General features: G+C 44.1%; 1 protein-coding gene across 1 annotated transcript; it reads right to left on the reverse strand.

The window, feature by feature from the left end:
- Window positions 1–1,107: 1,107 nt before the first annotated feature.
- On the reverse strand, window positions 1,108–17,061 carry LOC120044458 (membrane-spanning 4-domains subfamily A member 4A-like). The gene is made up of 7 exons (XM_038989109.1): window positions 16,811–17,061; window positions 16,603–16,716; window positions 16,115–16,171; window positions 15,640–15,816; window positions 15,169–15,291; window positions 13,820–13,909; window positions 1,108–1,358 (listed from the first exon to the last, which is right to left on the reverse strand). Exons 1-7 carry the CDS (start codon window positions 16,979–16,981, stop codon window positions 1,260–1,262), a joined length of 831 nt encoding a protein of 276 aa, XP_038845037.1. The 5' UTR covers window positions 16,982–17,061; the 3' UTR covers window positions 1,108–1,259.
- Between the last annotated feature and the right edge of the window lie 1,637 nt (window positions 17,062–18,698).

The raw sequence follows: 18,698 nt of genomic DNA on the forward strand, positions 1-18,698 counted from the left end.
TTTCTGTTCTGGTTAGAGCCAGTTTGCACTGTTCTGTGAAGGGAGTGTTGTGTATATTTTGGTGTATATTTTTTTGTGTATATTTTTGGGGTAAACTCAGATTCTCTTTATCTAATAGTTGACTTTGGTTGAAGATCTGATAACATTCGATATAACAATATGCAAAAATAGTGAAAATCAGAAAGGGAGCAAATACTTTTTCACGGCACTGTAGAAGCAACAGTCATTTTTCATACTTTGGTCATCATACTTTGGTTTCTTAAAAGATCATAACATTTCATGAAACACATGGTGTCACGACTTCCGCCGAAGTCGGCCCTTCTCCTTGTTCGGGTGGTGTTCGGCGGTCGACGTCACCGGCTTTCTAGTCACCATCGATCCATTTTTCAGTTTCGTTTTGTTATGTCTGTATTACACACACCTGGTTTCAATTCCCCTATCATGTTCCCTATTTAACCCTCTGGCATTCATTTCTGTTTTGTCCGTGATTGTTTGTTGCGTTAGTGGTTGTTGTTATTACGTGTGTGTTTGTTATTATTCCTTTTGAGGAATTTTTGCTGAATATTTGAGTAAACGCTGTGGTTTCGCTCAACACCTGTGTCCTGCGCTTGACTCCGCTACTTCTCTGCACACAACCCTGACACATGGTTTTGACTGTTCATGAACTTTAATGTTGCACAAACTCAAGATAGAAAGGATATAGGCTAATGCCCAATGTAAACATCCACGCACCACTCCCTCCTTATAAGGATGTTTTCAGACCCTTCAACCACATGTATTTAGGTCTAGCATTAGTTTAAAGATCAATATTTACCCGAAATATGAATGTCATTAATTACATTGTATAGAAGATAAAAGTGACTTCAAACAAAAAACAAAATTCTGTCAGTTTTATTGTTTCAAGACATTAAGTTAAATATGCATTTGTGTGTTATTAAAAAGGATGCATCATATGTCATATAGCAGTGGTTGATTTTAGTTGATAAATCTATTATACTTTTATATCAGAAATGATGATGAAATTATATCAATTAAAGAAAGATAGAAATGACAAAAACATGAAGTTATAAAATCAACCATATAGTAACCTAAACATTATACTGAAACATTGCATTACAATACACTATCAATATTAAACTGTCAAATTATTCAGATCAGTAATGTGGTGCTAACCGTTGCCTGGCTTGGAGCAGAAAAATAGGCCCAGAGAACACAATTTCAACAAGAAAAAGAACAATGTATTCACGGAGGCCCAATTCTCAAGGGATGACGACAGCAGTGTATTGAGGAGGCAGGTGGTTCTGTTGAAACCCTGTACCCATATCGCCTCCCTCAGGACCCTTTGGGTAGTTCCCAGTCTGTAGAAACAACACAGTACATATATGACCTTAACTACTGTATAGTTATGTTACAAATGGCACCCTATTCCCAATATATAGTGCTCTACTTATGACCAAAGCCCGCACCATATACCCTATATAGTATACTGGGCCAAAGTAGTGCACTATATAGGGATTAGGAAGCCGTTTGGGTTGCATGCTGATAGAAATTCTACAATAAAGAGATGTTAACAAACGAGCAACAGTACACATGCTCAGTATCTTTAAATTAAACTGATTACTTACAGGGTTGAGCCTGTAGAGTGCCAATAATGCATGATCATCACATCCTTGCAAGGTTATTATATAGTTACGTTTTAAATGATATGTATTCGTTTTCCATATTTATTTTGAATTTGGTGTCAGTTAGGTTTTCAGAGCTATATTGTTCGTTTAAATTTAGTTTACATTGAATTAAAACATTTACATTTCGTTATTATATTATTCATTTTGTATTTTTAGTGTTAGGTACAGAATCAAATCTAATTTGATACATGCTTCGTAAACAACAGGTGTAGACTAACAGTGAAATGCTTATTTACGGGTCCTTCCCAGCAATGCAGAGAGAAAAATAGAAAAGGTTTTGAAAAATAATAAAACAAGGAATAAATACACAATGAGTAATGCTAACATGGCTATAGACATGGGGTACCCGTACCCTGCACAGAGTCGATGTTCAGGGGTACGAGGTAATTGAGGTAGATATGTGCATATAGGTAGGGGTAAAGTGGACCAGGCAACACAATAGATAATAAGCAGTAGCAGCAGCGTAGGTGATTAGTCAAAAGAGTTTGTGAAAAAGGGGGTCAATGCAGATAGTTCGGGTAGCTATTTGGTTAACTATTTAGCAGTCTTATAGCTTGGGGGTTGAAGCCGTTCAGGGTCCTGTTGGTTCCAGACATAATGCATCCGTACCGCTTGCCATGTGGTAACAGAAAGAACAGTTTATGACCTGGGTGGCTGCAGTCTGAATATGTTTAAGGCCTCCTTCTACCACCGCCTGGTATAGAGGTCCTGCCAGGTCACTGCTATTCTCCTTATAGGCTGTTTCATCGTTGTCAGTGATCAGGCCTACCACCGTTGTGTCGTCAGCAAACTTGATGATGGTGTTGGAGTTGTGCGTGGCCACGCAGTTGTGGGTGAAGAGGGAGTACAGGAGGGGACTAAGTACTGTAGCAAAAATCAAAAGAGATCAGACCCCTCCCTCAGTAACCGGTCCAGATCCAGAGCTACACCCGTGGGCTCTAGGACCAACTATTGACTGGGGAATGACTGCCACAACAGAAATCAACCAGCAGAGGGAGCCAAATGGACAGGATCTAAAAGAACTGGACATAAAACAAGAACCAATCGGCATGAAGACTGAGGGAGAGTGGTATGAACAGCTCTACCAAACCGACGCCCCAACGGAAGAAGACTTATGGGCATCAGTGCTGAAAGACTTAACATTGGACTGAGTCCCACCAAATGTTGAGTATACTGCAAGAGAAGTGGCACAATGTGATAAAATTGATTTCACTCCCAAGTGTCTTCCCCAAACTGAGTATCTAAGAGAGGTATAAAAGAAGGAGAGGTCAGTGCCTAGGGCATGATCCTCGCTATACATGATTTTGATATCATAGAGAATCATCAGACAAGGTAAATTACTTTTCACTATACTCTGCTTGTATTGACTACTTTGACATTAAGGCACAAGCAATATATTGACTGGTATATCTTGAGAATTGTGTTGTATCCTGGAAAATCACTCCATTTAAAAAGAGTAAAAGGACGCGGCTGTGTAGGAGAGAAATCTCCTGGAGAGCAACAAGTTCTATCTTTTGGAGTACCAGAGACAATTTCAGTTTGAAGGATTGAAAAAGCCCAGATATAAGTAAGCCTCGTAGAGAGCCAAGGGTCATCAGAAAGGGGTCAATATCTAGGCAGTGAAAAGTGTGACCATAAGAAATGTGGAGACAATAAGAGATTGAAATATTATACACAGAAGAGGCTGCCAATATCACTCTTATAGACACCAGTTCCGGGAAGGACCGAGGGAATAGTGAATTAAGGTAAATATATTGTTATTTGCTTTGTTAAAGAGTTAGAAGAAGTGTTTAAGCTGATTATATTTGCAATATTATCTGGCATAGTGTCACGTTCCTGACCTGTTTTCTGTTGTTTTGTATGTGTTTAGTTGGTCAGGACGTGAGCTGGGTGGGAATTCTATGTTGTGTGTCTAGTTTGTCTGTTTCTATGTCCAGCCTAATATGGTTCTCAATCAGAGGCAGATGGTATCGTTGTCCCTGATTGAGAATCATATATAGGAGGCTTGTTTTGTGTTGGGATTTTGTGGGTGTTTGTTTCCTGTCTCTGTGATTGTCTGCACCAGATAGGTCTGTGTCGGTTTTTGCACATTTGTTATTTTGTATTGTTGTTTGTAGTGTTTCACTTGTTATTTATTAAACATGTTTAACACTAGCCGCGCTGCACTTTGGTCCTCTCCTTCACCCCTGGAAGAAAACCGTTACAGAACCACCCACCGAACCAGGACCAAGCAGTGGAATACTAAACAGGAAGGGACATGGGAGGACGTGTTAAACGGCAAGGGTTGCTACACATGGGAGGAGATCCTGGCTGGAAGGGATCGCCTCCCATGGGAACAGCTGGAGGCAGTGAGGAGAGCAGAGGCGACCGGAGAGAGGAACCGAAGATATGAAGGTACGCGGCTAGCACGGAAGCCCGTGAAGAAACCCCAAAAATGTCTTGGGGGGGGGGGGGGGGGGGGGCTAAGAGGTAGTGGGCCGAGGGCAGGTAGGAGACCTGCGCCCACTTCTCAGGCTAACCGTGGAGAGCGGGAGTACGGGCAGACACCGTGTTACGCAGTAGAGCGCACGGTGTCTCCTGTACGTGTTCATAGCCCGGTGCGGGTTATTCCACCTCCCCGCACTGGTAGGGCTAGATTGAGCGTTGAGCCGGATGTCATGAAGCCGGCCCTACATATCTGGCCACCAGTACGTCTCCTCGGGCCGGCATACATGGCACCAGCCTTACGCATGGTGTCCCCGGTTCGCATACATAGCCCGGTGCGGGTTATTCCACCTCCCCGCACTGGTCGGGCGACGGGGAGCATTCAGCCAGGTAAGGTTGGGCAGGCTCAATGCTCAAGGGAGCCAGTACGCCTGCACGGTCCGGTATTTCCGGCGCCACCTCCCCGCCCCAGCCCAGTACCACCAGTGCCTACACCACGCACCAGGCTTCCAGTGCGTTTCCAGAGCCCTGTTCCTCCTCCACGCACTCTCCCTATGGTGCGTGTCTCCAGCCCAGTGCCTCCAGTTCCGGCACCACGCACTAAGCCACCTGTGCGTCTCCAGAGCCCTGTACACACTGTTCCTTCTCCCCGTACTCGTCCTGATGTGCGTGCCCTCAGCCCGGTGCCACCAGTGCCGGTACCACGCACCAGGTCCATAGTGCGTTTTGAGAGTCCAGTGTGCCCTGTCCCTGCTCCCCGCACTAGCCTGAAGGTGCGTGTCCTTAGCCCGGTGCCTCCAGTTCCGGCACCACGCACCAGGCCTACAGTGTGCCTCATCCGGCCAGAGCCATCCGTCTGCCCAGTGCCATCTGAGCCATCCGTCTCCCCAGCGCCATCTGAGCCATCCGTCTCCCCAGCGCCATCTGAGCCATCCGTCTCCCCAGCGCCATCTGAGCCATCCGTCTGCCCAGTGCCGTCTGAGCCATCCGTCTGTCCCAAGCCATTAGAGCCGCCCGTCTGTCCCGAGCCGTCAGAGTCGTTAGTCAGTCAGGAGCCGCTAGAGCCGCCAACCAGACAGGATCTGCCAGAGCCGCCAACCAGACAGGATCTGCCAGAGCCGCCAACCAGACAGGATCTGCCAGAGCCGCCAACCAGACAGGATCTGCCAGAGCCGCCAACCAGACAGGATCTGCCAGAGCCGCCAACCAGACAGGATCTGCCAGAGCCGCCAACCAGACAGGATCTGCCAGAGCCGTCAGCGAGCCATGAGCGTCCAGAGCCGTCAGCCAGCCATAAGCGTCCAGAGCCGTCAGCGAGCCATGAGCGTCCAGAGCCGTCAGCCAGCCATGAGCGTCCAGAGCCGTCAGCCAGCCATGAGCGTCCAGAGCCGTCAGCCAGCCATGAGCGTCCAGAGCCGTCAGCCAGCCATGAGCGTCCAGAGCCGTCAGCCAGCCATGAGCGTCCAGAGCCGTCAGCTAGCCATGAGCGTCCAGAGCCGTCAGCCAGTCATGAGCTGCCCCTCAGCCCAGAGCTGCTATTTATCCAGAACTGCCCCTCAGTCCAGAGCTGTCTCTCTGTCCGGAGCTGCCCTTCAGTCCGGAGTTGCCCCTCTATCCTGAGCTACCTCTCTATCCTGACCTACCTCTCTGTCCTGACCTACCTCTCTGTCCTGAGCTACCTTATCCCGGTGCTGCCCCTTGTCCCGGTGCTGCCCCTTATCTTAAGGTTACCCTTTAAATTAAGTGGGTGTAATATGAGGGTGGTCATTTGAAGGGGGAGACGTAAGCTGGGATTGACTATGGTGGGGTGGGGACCTCGCCCAGAGCCTGAGCCACCACCGTGGTCAGACGCCCACCCAGACCCTCCCCTAGACTTTTGGTGGTGCGTTCGGAGTACGCACCTTGAGGGGGGGGTTATGTCACGTTCCTGACTGGTTTTCTGTTATTTTGTATGTGTTAGTCGGTCAGGGCGTGAGTTTGGGTGGGCAGTCTATGTTATGTGTTTCTATGTTGGTAAAGGGTGACCTGATATGGTTCTCAATTAGAGGCAGGTGGTTTTCATTTCCTCTGATTGAGAGCCATATTAAGGTAGGTGTTTTCACATTGATTGTTGTGGGTGGTTGTTTCCTGTGTCAGTGTTTGTCGTGCCACACGGGACTGTCTCGGTTTGTTTGTACGTTCGTTCTTTTGTGTAGTCTGTTTTTCCTGTTTGTGCGTTCTTCGTTACATGTAAGTTCTTACGTTCAGGTCAGTCTACATTCGTTTTGTTATTTTGTTTAGTAGCAAGTATAGTTCGTTTTTTGTCTTGTTTAAAATAAATCATGTCAAGTTACCACGCTGCGTATTGGTCATCTGATCCGTCTCGCCTCTCCTCGTCCGAGGAGGAGGAAGAGCTAGAGAACCGTTACACATAGCATAACGCATTAAGGATTGATTGAGCATTATTGATGTATTTGGACTGTATAACCATTTAACTGTAATAACGTGTATAAGACAAAAAACAGAGTGACTTAATAAAAGCTTGAAACGTTGACAACTAGGCCAGAGTAACGATCTGGAGAGCAAACGCCTCTGACACTCTCACTGAACGGAAAGTGACCCTGGTTAATGGTTATGTGATTGCACTAAAGAATATTTCATTGTGTGGACAATAATATATCTTTGGAAAAGTCAAACATATAACAATACTAGTTTCCAAGTGACTACTAGCTGACGAGCATAATAACTAACGGAAGATTAGTTATTAGGTATTGATATATAAGAGAGGAAGACACAAGGTAAGGGAGTATAGGAAGAATCTATAAACATAAAGTAATAAAGTACTCATCTATCCAAGGCCCCACACTAGACCGGGGAAATAAGGGAGTGACAACGTGAACGAAGGAACAAACCCAACTCACGCGAAGGGCCAGTACGAATAAATAGAAGGGTTGGTAGGGCCGCACGGCTAGGCCCTTGTTACACCGAAGTAACTAAAATCCTAAAGTACTCTGCCTAGCCAGAGGACGGAGGCTTTTGCTGCAGGCAATGGGCAAAAGTCAGCACCGTGACACTTGGCGCCCAACGTGGGGCCCGATAGAAGAGTTAAAAAGCGATTAAGTAACAGAACCTATACGACCTAGAAACTAAAACATTATGGCAGCAGCACTCGACCTAGGAGAGGCAACGCTGGCACATATAGCTGCCCAGGCCGGTAGTCTGGAGCAGGAAAGGGAGCTCAGGGTACATGTTAGTCTACCAGAATGTAGATTTGCCATATGTGTACCAGGTTATGAATGGAAAGATCTAACACGAAATGAGCAGTCAGCAGTAAAAGAAATGATCGGGTGGAAAGGCAGACAGACCTTCTGGGATGATAAACACTTTGTAAGAAGGACTATTGCCTCCAGCGATCTGATGATAGGCCAAGTAGAGGACTGGGCCATAGTGAAAGTAATACCACTTGAGGGAGAAAGTAAGGGAAACTTTAACCTCAGAATGGGGTGTGTAACACACTATATGATAAAAAAAATCCCTGAGAAATAAGAGAGTACTATAGAGTTTAACTAAATGGGAAATCTAAATAAAATCTCAAGGTAAAGAGCAATGGCGAGTTAGAGTCTACTCTTAAAAAAAAAAAAATGGTCGGAATTAACCTTTAAAATGGCAACCAGCCCTTAAAAAAAAAAAACTGCTAGGATTCGCTCCCCAAGAGAGGCAGACTTGGTGGAGTCAGGCAGGAACCCAAGCAGAAATAGGGGGAAGGCAGGCAGAACTCGTAGTAATACGAAACTGGGTTCTAATAAAAGTCATCCCAGAAAAAGAACCGGGGCCAGAGGATGTAAGTGTGTATTGTGGCAAAGTGGCCTTCTATGCACAGCCCTGGTACCCCATGGCAATGGCCCTGCTACAGGATGGGACTCCAACGAGTCTAGGAGACACTAGTTTAATGTTGAGAGCCATGCCGGTAGACTCATGTTAAGTATTTAGGACATATTTTAAGCCAACAGGGCAGAAAAAAAGATGAAGGTAGAAAAATTGTGATTTTATAAGCACTAAATTTAATTATGAAAATAAATATGTTGCAGTTCTTAGGGATAATAAATTACTGTAGATAATGGGTCCCATACTGTGCAACTTATATAAAATTATTGATGAGACTCAGTTAAGATTAACCCAGGTTATTGTTAGATAAAATACAGTGGACTCCCGAAAGAGAGATTTCATTAGTACAGAAAACATATGCTATGTTTTGGCCTTAGCTAATCATTTGAAGGTTTGTCTTTAAATAGTAGAAAGATGACAAGAATATATGGCATCTGTTGTGACCCAGGATCATTGAGAGTATCGGGTTAATTAAGTTGAACTATATAATTATCTTATAGGTTACTACATAGAAATGTTGAGTTCTTTAAAATGCATTAGTGCAAACAGGGAGACAGTGAGACAGTCAGTCAATATTTGGAAACAGAAACCATATCTGGTACTGACAGTATTAGCTGCGGCAACAGGAAGCAGATGCGGAAGCGAAAAAGGCCGGTTTTAAACCACAGCCATTAAAGCAGCAGTTAAGAGCAAGTTAAACATAGACGTAACTACATTGAAAGAGCTGAGACAGATAGTGACCCATGTGCAAATGTGTTAGGTCAGTTAGACACTGGCACAGGAGTAGGGGAATGGGACTTTACATGGAAGCAAATAAATGCAAAGAGAGGCTAACCTAGAAAAGGCTAGTCAAAGAAAAAAGACAACCGCAGAGCAAAGAGTGGACACCTCAGGGTAAAACCTCAGGATGGACATCAAAAAGATATGAAAATAATAAACCACTTAGGGATAAATATGCTACAAGGAGAAGAAAATCTCCTCAGCTTATCGGACGCTAAACAATTACAAGCAAGGGGAGTCATAAATATTAACAATTTTTAACCTGTAAATGTTCCAGAACAAATAGAGGGAGTCAGAACAGAAATGGACTTACCAGTGAAAAATATGAATCAAATAATAGAAAAGCTAGGTAAGATAATACAGCAGTTTAAAAAGGATTGTGGAACCCTGGGACCAGAGTTCGCACACAAAATAATTGGAGGAGTACATAAGCCAGTGAAGCAATGCAAAATAGCCAGACACAAAAGAGGCCTTAATCAGCTTGGCAGAGCTGGAACAACAAGGAAAGATTGATAGGATAACCAACCCAGTTACTAATACACCTATGCAATGGGTACCTCAACCAGATAAAACAGTAAGACTGGGGTGGAATTTTAAGGCCCTAAACAGACTTACCACCAGCCACTAGGGGTCATACATAGACCCTAACATGGCACTAACAGAAATGAAAATTGGCAAGTATAAAACATGCCTGGACCTGGCAAATGGGTTCTATGCAGTGCCCTTAGCAGAAGAGAGTAGGAGCAGGACTGCTTTTACACCTGATAGGACACAGGCCTACCAATTCCGTTCTCTTCCCCAGGGATTTATCAATAGCCCAAATTTCTTCCAAGAAACAATGGGAAAGATCCTAAAGGGAGTGAAATGTGAAATATATAGATGATGTCTATATTACCCACGATGACCCAAAAGAACACACAGAGGCAGTGATCGAGGCCCTAACCAAGTTGAATACTGCAGGCATGAAGCTCAACCTAACCAAAAGTCAAATAGGGCAAAAGGAAGTGAGCTTTCTCGGGTTTACCATAAGCAATGGTATTACCGCAAGCAAAGGATATCTAGAACAAGTACAGGATATGACAAAGGCACAGACAGTGAACGAAATGCAGAAGTCCGCAATCACATACCAGGTTATAGCAGAGTTGCAAAACACTGCTATAAAGGTATTACGAGAAGAGAAGACCAAATGGACATGTCTCATAAACAGTTCGGAAGAGAGCCATTAAATTGGAATAATGAAATGGTGACTGCATGGGAAGGATTAAAAACCATGGCAGCAAAAGCGCAAACTAATGAACCAAGAAACCCAGACGTGCCCTTATGGATCTTTATTAAATTAGAGGGAGAAGACATAGACAGAGATGGGTACCTGTGGGTATCCAATGAAGGGTCAGAAATGACTGTAAATTGTTACAGTTAACAGCTAAAAGGCCCAGTAATGAAATACTCACCAGAAGGGGCAAAAATGGCCCTACTAGAAATATACTGGAATAAGATAGTGGCATTAGCACAAGGGCAGTTAATTATCATTAAAGATAATGAGCTAAACAAACTATGGGCAGCTAACAATACAAATAAAATGCTGGGCGTGACAACTACCACATGGGATAAATGGAGAAATGTGGTAGGAACAAAAAGGGTTATATTCATTGCAGACCAGGGATGGGAGCAAGCGGGTGAAATTCCAAAAATGGACAGAAAAAAACACAAAATGCCCAAGGACAAGCCTAGGGACATAGTCGTGTTCACAGACGGAAGTGAAAAAGCAGAAAAAAACAGATGGGGCTTTATACACTGCTCAAAAAAATAAAGGGAACACTAAAATAACACATCCTAGATCTGAATGAATGAACTATTCTTATTAAATACTTTTTTCTTTACATAGTTGAATGTGCTGACAACAAAATCACACACAAATTATCAATGGAAATCAAATTTATCAACCCATGGAGGTCTGGATTTGGAGTCACACTCAAAATTAAAGTGGAAAACCACACTACAGGCTGATCCAACTTTGAATTAATGTCCTTAAAACAAGTCAAAATGAGGCTCAGTAGTGTGTGTGGCCTCCACGTGCCTGTATGACCTCCCTACAACGCCTGGGCATGCTCCTGATGAGGTGGCGGATGGTCTCCTGAGGGATCTCCTCCCAGACCTGGACTAAAGCATCCGCCAACTCCTGGACAGCCTGTGGTGCAACGTGACGTTGGTGGATGGAGCGAGACATGATGTCCCAGATGTGCTCATTTGGATTCAAGTCCATAGCATCAATGCCTTCCTCTTGCAGGAACTGCTGACACACTCCAGCCACATGAGGTCTAGCATTGTCTTGCATTAGGAGGAACCCAGGGCCAACCGCACCAGCATATGGTCTCACAAGGGGTCTGAGGATCTCATCTCGGTACCTAATGGCAGTCAGGCTACCTCTGACGAGCCCATGGAGGGCTGTGTGGCCCCCCAAAGAAATGCCACCCCACACCATGACTGACCCACCGCCAAACCGGTCATCCTGGAGGATGTTGCAGGCAGCAGAACGTTCTCCACGGCGTCTCCAGACTCTGTCACGTCTGTCACATGTGCTCAGTGTGAACCTGCTTTCATCTGTGAAGAGCACAGGGCGCCAGTGGCGAATTTGCCAATCTTGGTGTTCTCTGGCAAATGCCAAACGTCCTGCACGGTGTTGGGCTGTAAGCACAACCCCCACCTGTGGTCGTCGGGCCCTCATACCACCCTCATGGAGTCTGTTTCTGACCGTTTGAGCAGACACATGCACATTTGTGGCCTGCTGGAGGTCATTTTGCAGGGCTCTGGCAGTGCCCCCTCCTGCTCCTTCTTGAACAAAGGCGGAGGTAGCGGTCCTGCTGCTGGGTTGTTGCCCTCCTACGGCCTCCTCCACGTCTCCTGATGCACTGGCCTGTCTCCTGGTAGCGCCTCCATGCTCTGGACACTACGCTGACAGACACAGCAAACCTTCTTGCCACAGCTCGCATTGATGTGCCATCCTGGATGAGCTGCACTACCTGAGCCACGGGTTGTAGACTCCGTCTCATGCTACCACTAGAGTGAAAGCACCGCCAGCATTCAAAAGGGACCAAAACATCAGCCAGGAAGCATAGGAACTGAGAAGTGGTCTGTGGTCACCACCTGCAGAACCACTCCTTTATTGGGGGTGTCTTGCTAATTGCCTATAATTTCCACCTGTTGTCTATTCCATTTGCACAACAGCATGTGAAATTCATTGTCAATCACTGTTGCTTCCTAAGTGGACAGTTTGATTTCACAGAAGTGTGATTGACTTGGAGTTACATTGTGTTGTTTAAGTGTTCCATTTATTTTTTTGAGCAGTGTAGTTAAGAATAAAGCTACAGGAGACACCGTAATTAAACAAAGCCAAATTATTACAGGCACGGCCCAGAAAGCAGAAGTGATGGCAGTACTAGAAGCACTCTTGCACTGCATAGGAGCCAACCTGAAAAGGATAGAAGTGGTAACAGACAGTTACTACTGTGCACAAGCAATGACCTCGGATAAGAGGATTTGGCAGAATAATGGGTACAGAGGTGCCAAAAATAAGCCAATTCAATACGAGGGGGAATGGAGAACAATCCATGAGTTAATGGATCAAATGGACATGGTAAGTGGTAAGTCATCAAAAGGCTCACACTGCTGACTCGGCAGGTGCAGAAGCAGACTTTAACCAACTAGGAAACAGAGAAGTAGATGAACTAGTCCAGATGGGGCGAATAGTTCTATACAAACAGGAAAAAGATAAGCTAAAAGCACTTCATGAAGATTGGGGCCATTTGGGGTCACGAATATTCATGAAGAGGCTAAAAGATGAGGGCATATTATATACTAGAGAGGAAGTTCTAGATATATGCGCTCAATGTCCTACCTGTCAAGAACAAAAGGTTAGTAACCTAGGCAGAGTAGCGGGTCAACACATTAAATGCAGTACACCATGGAAGCAAATAGCGTTAGATACTATGGGTCCAATGAAGGTGGCCACCTCGTTGGGACATAGGTATGCTATAATTGCGGTGTGCATGGCTTCAGGGTACTCAATAGTGCTCACCTCAAAATCATCCAATGCGTTGCCAGTATTGCAAATGCTTAACCTTCTGACTCTTGCTCTAGGTCCATTCCCATTGTTAAGGACTGACAATGGGACCCAATATAAGAATAAGAGAGTGGAGGATTGGTGTGCCGAGCATGGAGTCTCGCACATATTCTCCCCTCCTTATACTCCCCAAGCAAATGGTTGCGCGGAGAGAACAATTGGAAAGCTTTAAACAACACTAGGGTTGTGGAAAGCAGGAAAGGACTGGGGACCCAAGCTAGTACAAGCCTGTGTGGAGTTAAATCTGACTCCCTCAGATACAGAGTATAAAGTCTTTATAAAGTCCCAAATGGCAAAAATCACCAGGGGCTAATCGCTCAGTTGAAAATTGTTGTGTTTTAGTAACTTTGATTAGTAACTTTGATTATGGTTCTGTGACTGTTTTTAAGGTGATGGAAAAGTGTTCTAATGATGTATATAAACCCTGGATTGTATTAGCCATTGAGAGCTTTGAAGTTTAGCTCACATAATACAATGTGAAAGTATGCATTAAGGTGTCTGTAATAGAATAAACATGTCAAAAACAAATGTAGACATTAATAAAAGCATTTCGATAGATTACATAATCTTATTTACATTGGAGGAGAAAAGCCAAGATGGCTGTGCGGTGGCTTCAATACAGCAACCCCTGTCAGTCATACAGGGTTTATACACACTGGTTCTATCACGTGCAACGACGTCAACCATTTTAATTGGACGATGCTTAAACTTCAACTCAAACGTTTTCTAATGATCGCAAGTACGGACCCACAGAATTTCATACAGTGACCAATGTTTTGGTGATTACACATTTTGAAATGAAAGTTCTCGCAGTGGAAATGTAAAAAATGACCCCAGAAACTCAGTAACTACGACACTGGGGAGATCTTTTTAATTCAAATTTTAGATAACGAGCAGCCTATTTGATATGTCGACCCTGCAGTTCAACCTCCAAAAGATGTCATACCTCGTAGTTGTTCTGAGGAGGGTAAGGTGCGTTGCTTGGAGTCATGCTGCCATGAGGTACCGGTATTTGATTCCCAATGATGAACACTTGCTAAAAGACAGACATGTCAATTTTAAGTCCATTTCTAGTAATTCATTATCAAATATACAGGTGTCATGACCGCTCAGTGCTCTTACAGTTACCAGAACATACGTATGTGGACACCCCTTCAAATTAGTGGATTCGGCTATTTCAGCCATACCCGTTGCTGTCAGGTGTATAACATCGAGCACACAGCCATGCAATCTCCATAGACAAACATTGGCAGTAAAATGGCCTTACTGAAGAGCTCAGTAACTTTCAACGTGGCACCGTCATAGGATGCCATCTTTTCAACAAGTCTGTTCATCAAATTTCTGATTTGATTTCGGTAGAAACTGTAAGCTCTCTCACCATCCACACACACCATACGTTCAAACACCTGTGTCTTTATAGATCACCTGATGTGTGTTTACCACCATTTGTCTTCCCCTAGTGGTCGGGAGTGTAATTGCCTAAAAAATACCATAATATAAGATACGCCCAAATTGGCTCTTACACTGGGTAAAGTTCATGATGCACTTGACCTTAACAAGGGGCCCAGGACCAGTGGAAGAAAATTAGCCCAATAACATCAAAGATCCACCACCATATTTTACAGTAGGTATGGTGTTATTTTCTGCTCTTGCGTTCTCATTTCGATGCCAAACTCACCACTGGCGTGTTTGGTAAATAAGCTATTTTCATGTCATCCAACAAATGTAAACGCCTGGAGTTTGCTAAACGGCATTGGCACTTGGATTGAACCCTGTGATTTGATCAGATGACATGAACATAGAGCACTTTCGCCACACACACCAGTGGTGGGTTTGGTGTTGAAATAAGAATACATTAAGCAGAAAGAAAAAAACATAAAATAAGTGCAGACGAAGGATGTCAATGATCTGGAAGGATTCTGTATGGATGAATGGTCTAAGATCCCTCCCAATGGGGTCTCCAAATCATAAAACATTTTAGAAAAAGTGTCAGTGCTGTTATCCTTGCACAGTGAGGTATTGAAAACAGGGGTGTCATTAATATTGACCCATACCTGTTAGAAATAAAAAAAAATACTACTTGTTAAGCAAAAACACTTTCTCTGAGCAATTGTATTAATACACATTTTTGGGCACATACGATGCATCTCAGTATTGTATTATTTATTTTAAACAGTCATTTTTGCTCATTTTTATCAAGGGTGTCAATAATTTCGGACCACACTGTATATGGAACTAGATTTCTGTCTAAATGTTGGACAACATTTTGACAGAAATCTATGTCCAAAGACTCACCTCAGGGGTGGAACGGCAGCACAGGCAGACAGCTCTGCTGGCGAATGACGAGACACAGATGGACACTATAAACTCCAGCAAGGAGAAAACAGCCAAAACACCTGATATTCCCTGGGACCTGACCTATAGACAGAGAGGAACAGGAAACAGCAGTTAACTAGACTACACCTCCATTTTGGAGCAATTATGTACAATTAAACTTTGACTCCTGTTTCACTGTGGGCTAACAAGAAGTATAAGTAATAGCATCTATATAGCATAGCATCTATATAGCAACTCAATAGCATCTAATTCACTATTGCTTGCATGTTCGAGATATCACATATCTGTTCCAAATGGAGTATAATTTAAACGAATAAAAAACATTAAACAGTACGTACATTAGTCTAGTAATACGATTATAGATGATAAATACCCCTTTACCGATTTACAAATATCTCCTGACCAAAGGAATAAGCATTTGGTATATACCCGATACTGTTGACAGACAGAGGACGTAGGGTAGTAGACATAGGATGGAGGGTCGTATGAAGGATTGCCTGGATAGTCACAGTAGTAGTAGTACAAGAGGATGTCTAAATAATGCAAAATGGTGCCAGTAAGAGCAGTAACTGTGGCGACAACATTCATTCCAAGGGAGCCTTTTACCTAAGGGACAGAGAGCAGAAAGAAAACATGGGAATGAATGATTGGTTGTGAAGAATGAAATGCAATATAAAATACAGTGTGTTGACAATCATTATTGCAAGTCTTTATTAAAGGGGCAATTCGCAGTTGCTGAATCGTCAGTGCCCACCCCACTGCTTGTGTTGTGGGAGGAAAACAAACAGGTTGAATGAAAACATGAGTGCCTATATGTGAAGTAGATTCTATGTTTTTAAAATAGAGTGGAACTTTATAAATCAAAAGCCTAAACTTTATTGAGGCAAAAATAGTTGATACTGACCAGACATTTGTTCAGTTTGTTGTCAGCAGCAACAGTTAGAGAGCCTGCAACTACATACTGAGAAGGAACAGGGAAGAGATTATACAAGCCTACATACAAAATGGCACCCTATTCTCTACATAGTACACTACAAAAGTAGTGCACTATATAGGGAGTAGGGTACCATGTGGGACAAAAATATTTCTACAGTATGACCAAAATTCAAATTCAAGTTGAATTCCTCCCACATAGAAGTCAACAGAAACTGAAATGCATGAGTGTATGAATGGCACAGGCCTAGCCAAATATATATACATTGATAAAAGTAATTTGTTAAGTCATTCATTATACATTAAAGATTTTATATATATTTTTTTAATTGCACATACTGTATTGTTTTTAATGCATTTATTTTCAAAATATGACGATTCAATTATTAGGATGTTTTGTTTGCATCACGACAGACAGGAAATGTAAGAAATTATTATTAGACAGAGCAGCTCACTCACAATGATAGATCCCCAGACAAATATTCCACTAAATACTCCAATATTGTCTACTTGTGGTCCGGCAGTCATCACGATTCCTGTCAACAGCATCAAACCAATCATGATCTGTATGGTCTGTGAGAGAAAAACAAAGCAGAAAATTCATTTTTCTCTTCGTTCAACCAAAATGAAAAATCATTTTAAAATGATGTAAAACATAAATTCTTACTCCCAGAGCTTTTGGATGCCCTGACCGGAAACTTCCCAGCACTGAAGAGACCGTCTGTCCCAGACAGTGAGGAGCAGATGCGACCCCTGCGACCCCCATCCCGTTCCCATAGGGGTAGACATGGGTGAATACCACCGCCTCGTTAGTGGTGGTTGTTTGAGAGCTGGACATCTTCTGAGGACAGAAGGATGTTTGTAGTACAGTAAGAGGTGATATGGCTGGTCAGCGGTGTTTTGTTGAGCCTCCTGCAAAGTTTGTACTCTACCTGGGACATACAGATAATAATTTACCAGGAAATGTAATGCACAATAGGTGTGTGCGTCAGCCACTAATCCAACTTTGAACACTCCCCATTTAAATATGGGTGGGTGGTAGGCTGTGTGTGTCTGTGGTTACTGTATCATCTGTTTAGTTGACTAACTTCCTCATGGCTGAGCGACCTTTAGTTCATTCTTTATTGTCATAACTTCCCATCTTGGGCTTGAAGTTCCTTGCCTATAGAATACAGGCTATAAAATAAACTCATACACTTCCATGAAAGTTGCATAAGTTTCTATTTCATGCTACATAGCATGGAAGTGTACACATTTATTGTGTTCCGTATAAGTAACCATCTTCAAGGTGTAGTATAATAAAGTAATTTAATTTAACCAAATACTTTGCCCCTCTGCGGGGAGACATCCTGAATTAAAGAAGTAGGTGAAAGAACCGGAACTGTTTATTAGTGATTGTTGGTGAATGGACATTAGATAATCATGACAAACAAAAAAGAGCTTAGTAAAGTGGAGTGTAACGGCAGCCTTCCCTCTCTTCACGAGAAGAGAGGGTGTAACAGGGATCGGACCAACACGCAGCGTAGCCAGTGCTCAACATGTTTAATAAAACGATAAACAGTGAAGACTTAACACGATACAAAATAACAAATGTGGCAAACCGATACAGCCCTATCTGGTGCAGAGAAAACACAAAGACAGGAAACAACCACCCACAAACCCCAACACAAAACAAGCCACCTATATATGATTCCCAATCAGAGACAACACAAAACACCTGCCTCTGATTGAGAACCATATTAGGCCAAACATAGAAACAGACAAACTAGAAACACAACATAGAATGCCCACCCAGCTCACGTCCTGACCAACACTAAAACAAGCAAAACACACAAGAACTATGGTCAGAACGTGACAGTACCTCCCTCCTGAGGTGTGGACACCGAACGCACCCCCTAAAACTCCAGGGGAGGGTCTGGGTGGGCATCTGTCCGCGGTGGCGGCTCCGGCGCTGGACGAGGACACCACTCCACCATTGTCTTTGTCCCCCTCCTTTGAGTGGCGACCCTCGCCACCGACCTTGGCCTAGGAACCCTCCCATCAGACTGAGGAGACAGCTCCGAACCGAGAGGTAGCTCCGGACCGAGAGGTAGCTCCGGACCGAATGGCAGCTCCGGACCGAATGGCAGCTCCGGACCGGAGGGCAGCTCATGACCGGAGGGCAGCTCCGGACCGGAGGGCAGCTCATGACCGGAGGGCGGCTCATGACTGGCGGGTGGCTCTGGCGGCTCATGACTGACTGCCGGCTTTGGCGGCTCCTGACTGGCTGGCGGCTCTGGCGGCTCCTGACTGGCTGGCGGCTCCTGACTGGCTGGCGGCTCTGGCGGCTCCTGACTGGCTGGCGGCTCAGACGGCGCTGGGCAGGCAGGCAGGCAGCTCAGACCAGTGCTCAACATGTTTAATAAAACGATAAACATTGAACACTTAACACGATACAAAATAACAAATGTGGCAAACCGATACAGCCCTATCTGGTGCAGAGAAAACACAAAGACAGGAAACAACCACCCACAAACCCCAACACAAAACAAGCCACCTACATATGATTCCCAATC

Source organism: Salvelinus namaycush, chromosome 3, assembly GCF_016432855.1.
Source record: "Salvelinus namaycush isolate Seneca chromosome 3, SaNama_1.0, whole genome shotgun sequence".
NCBI classification, from domain to species: domain Eukaryota; kingdom Metazoa; phylum Chordata; class Actinopteri; order Salmoniformes; family Salmonidae; genus Salvelinus; species Salvelinus namaycush.

What these genes read in the sequence shown, in the direction of transcription:
- LOC120044458 (XM_038989109.1), bottom strand. Translation starts at nt 16,981, where the DNA reads ATGTCCAGCTCTCAAACAACCACCACTAACGAGGCGGTGGTATTCACC. An exon ending in GGCATCCAAAAGCTCTGGGA is followed by an intron (nt 16,717 to 16,810) that starts GTAAGAATTTAT and finishes TTTCTCTCACAG; the next exon opens with ACCATACAGATCATGATTGG. An exon ending in CTGTCTGTCAACAGTATCGG is followed by an intron (nt 15,292 to 15,639) that starts GTATATACCAAA and finishes CTCTGTCTATAG; the next exon opens with GTCAGGTCCCAGGGAATATC.